General features: G+C 38.7%; 1 protein-coding gene across 1 annotated transcript in view; it reads right to left on the bottom strand.

Annotated features, from left to right (window-relative positions):
- LOC111869476 (fatty acid synthase) overlaps positions 1–3,472 on the bottom strand; it is a 40,031-nt gene that overhangs the window by 16,296 nt on the left and 20,263 nt on the right. The window contains exons 10-11 of the mRNA XM_033753446.1: positions 297–527; positions 6–63 (exon numbers count right to left, since the gene is read on the bottom strand). Coding sequence (XP_033609337.1) covers positions 6–63; positions 297–527 — 289 coding nt within the window. The remainder of the gene's footprint in view (positions 1–5; positions 64–296; positions 528–3,472) is intronic.

Raw genomic sequence — 3,472 nt, 5'->3', positions numbered from 1 at the left:
TGAGAGGCCCACAAAGCCATCTGGCTCAATTCCCACTGCCCTCATGATGTCCACCAGCCCAACCTACATCAGAAACACATACTGGTACATCAAAATACATTTTGCTCCATGACACATAGTTAATACCAACAAAAGCCTACATTCTTCCTGTTTTTCTTTACACAAAATGTAATGCATTTCTGGGAAAACACATCCCTAGAAGTCATACAGGGTTCTGTAGGAAAATTTTAAAGTTTCAGCCATGTTCTATCAGAAACCTAAGAGGGAGGATAAATTACTCACATAGGAATACGCACCTGAAAAGCTGCAATGCCCACAAAGCAATTTAGGATGTTACTGAAGATTTTTGAATCATCTGATGTGATGATATGAATCACATCTACACCAAGATGCTTAAGAGCTTCCTGACATTTTCCAATGGCAGCTGCGAAAACCGGCAGTGTGAGGAGGGATTTCCCCATACCCGGCCACTGTGAGCCTATACCAGTGAACAAGAACCAGACAGGCGGCTTGCTTCCAGGGTAAAACTGAAAATGAACTAGTATGTGATATTATGTCTCCAAAGTGCTACTGCATATTAAAAATGTCTACATTCTGATTACAGTAGTACACAGTTCAAATATTAAGGTTCACATGAAAGAACTGTATGCCAGCAAATCAGCTTGCCACAACACATGGTAACACACAAAGGAGATGAACTCATAAATCATAACACCACCATGAGGCTGGGAGGGACATACAGCATGTCAAAACATAATGGAGAAGGCAAGTCTCTGCCCTACCATGGGTCACAGCCAGATAATTTACAGGCTGAGTTTAATAAGCAGGTTAATGGTCTGATACTGTTTGTATTTATATGTTGGATCATGAAATGGATTATATTGTACTGGAGAGATGCCAGGTGAATCATGTCTGGTAGCCTTGAACTGGTTTGTATTTTAGTAATAATTGTGAGACACTCCTTCATGAGAGTGAGAATTATCACTACTGAAGGTGGAAGTTACACACTGTGTATGTTAACATATGGAATTTAACGTGAGATTCAAGTTTCATGCCTGTGACTATGAAGAATTCTGTCATGCATTTATGTGTGGTACTATAGATGGAGTATGAATTGGAAAATTAAATTTATTGACCACTTGTACACACCACGGGGAACTACAAGTAATTACAGCACTATTGCTGATCTGCACACTTTAGGAGACACTAAGTCTCTTCTACCCTGTGATATCTCCAACAGCTATTCCCTAGTAATTCTAGCAGTGGAGATTCTTCAGTTCCTGCGCTCACATTGTTACTTTTCTGCAAATATTCCACAACTGAACCCACTCAGCTGGCCTAAGGTCCTCACTATATAGCCTCAGGGCAGAGCCAACACTTTTCCTCTTCTTGTTATGGACGGCTGCCTAGTGATGGCCCGGTTACTGCTGATGTGTTTACCGGCTGCTACAAAGCAATGCGTGTTCTATCTCATGAACATTGCCTAACAATGGTACTACACCCTACAATACTATCTTCTTGGATGTACTAACATGTAGTCCAGCAGATATCTTTCTGAAATTTCAGGGGAACATGCTGCCACCATCTTCAGGATATAACAGTAAATGTGGAAAAAATGGCATGTACAAGGGAGGGTTGGAGCATGGGCCCTAAGCATCAGAGTAAGGGGAACAGTGAAAGTATTGTGGCCCCTTTAATGGCCACTTCTTAGAGTATGCATATAGGTTTCTTGTCATCCTCTGCCTTATTCTTGCTATTCTTCTAGTATTTTTTTTTTCAGTTTTATGTGGGATAATGGACATAATGTCTCCCTTCTCTTTATTCAGTCCACAATACTTTCCTTTCAATTTCCTGCCAGCTCTTCCCTTTCTCCTTGATGTCATCTAATAAAGGCTCAAACATCTTGTTCAGGGTCATCCCATAGGTACCCTGGTCTGAGTGTTAATTCTAATGTCCATCCATGGATCCTTGTTCTAACAATTCCTTTTACATAACCAAACAATTGTAGTAATTTCTCTTTTAACTGTATCAAAAATCATCAAGAATCCTTGTTCTATCAATTCCTTTTACATGACCAAACAATTGTAGTAATTTCTCTTCTACCTGTATCAAAAGTTACTAAGTTTCACTGCTGCTGTTGATTCAGCTATTCCGTCTTTACACTGGGAGAATGTGAGCAGTGTTGCCAACATTTTGGAGGTATCTGCTTCCTCCAGTTCAGTGTCAAAGTCATAAGCATGTACATATGAAAAATCGGCAAAACTGACTACAGCCACACAGCATAAAAACAAAAGAACTACATTAACAAAATTATATTTCCAAATTGTTCTTCAACATTTCAATTTTAATTCTATCCCACTTTTTGCCCCCTCACTAATTATTTAAATAATTAAGTACCTAATATATCATTACTGGTATAAGGCTTGCTCCCCAGGATTTTGATAAACAGGATTATATTCGAAACAAGAATTCTTGATAAAGCTTCTTGTGTTCTTTCTGAATTACTTATTGTGAATAGGACAAATGGCATTGTCAATGGGCTTGCTATAAATAACCCAAAAGAATACAATTATATGATACCATGGTATACATACAATACACCCCAATATATTTTACAATATTTCATTGCTCTTGGTTTTGTTTAATACGCAGACACAGAATCCCTAGGCCAAGGCCCAAAGACAGAAAATAAATGTCAAAACAATACTCTTTACAATCACAGCAACAGAGATAACATGTGGTGTAGGAGTAGGCAATAAAACAGCCAGACTGTGGTGGAACCAGCAGAGTTGAGTGCAACTGAATGAAATTTAAGAAAATACTCGTATAAGCCAAATACAGTGGAACCTCGCTTAACAAGCATAATTCATTCCAGAATCTTACTTGTAATGTGAAACACTCGTTAAGCGAAACAATTTTTCCCATATAAATTAATGTAAAATATGATAATGCGTTCCATGCCGAAAAAAATACTCAAAAAATTTTATGTATAACGTTTCTTCAAAGAAAATTATGTAATGCCGTAGAATTTCGGCAAGGATTTTGTAACTTTTATGTATTAAGTTATCTTGGGTTCACAGTTAGAGAAGTTACACGAAGGGTTAATGTTTGAAACAGAATGCAGGAAGTAGCAATGTAAGTGTAAAATTGTCACATTGCATTGTACTGCTGATTCACGCGGAACAAACAGCAGTACAGCAAAGGCGTACAGAGTGCCAACTCAGCGAGACGGCCTGAGCAGATCCAACCCTCTCTATCCAGATGACCAACCAGTAACGGACCTTTGGGGGAGAATTCGCGATGTGGGAACTGCCCACATTCAAGCAAGTGTGACAACGCAAGCGTCATTGCTTAGCAACCGTTGTTTACTCGTTGTTGCTAAGCAATGAAGTTTTCCGACTCTTATTTGTGTGGCTTATCTCTTTATGGAGGACACTATACTCATTTTATAATTACATTCTTCAGATGCAAA

This window comes from Cryptotermes secundus, unplaced genomic scaffold (genome assembly GCF_002891405.2).
Source record: "Cryptotermes secundus unplaced genomic scaffold, Csec_1.0 scaffold1858, whole genome shotgun sequence".
Lineage (NCBI taxonomy): Eukaryota > Metazoa > Arthropoda > Insecta > Blattodea > Kalotermitidae > Cryptotermes > Cryptotermes secundus.
This window is presented reverse-complemented; position numbering and strand designations above follow the sequence as displayed.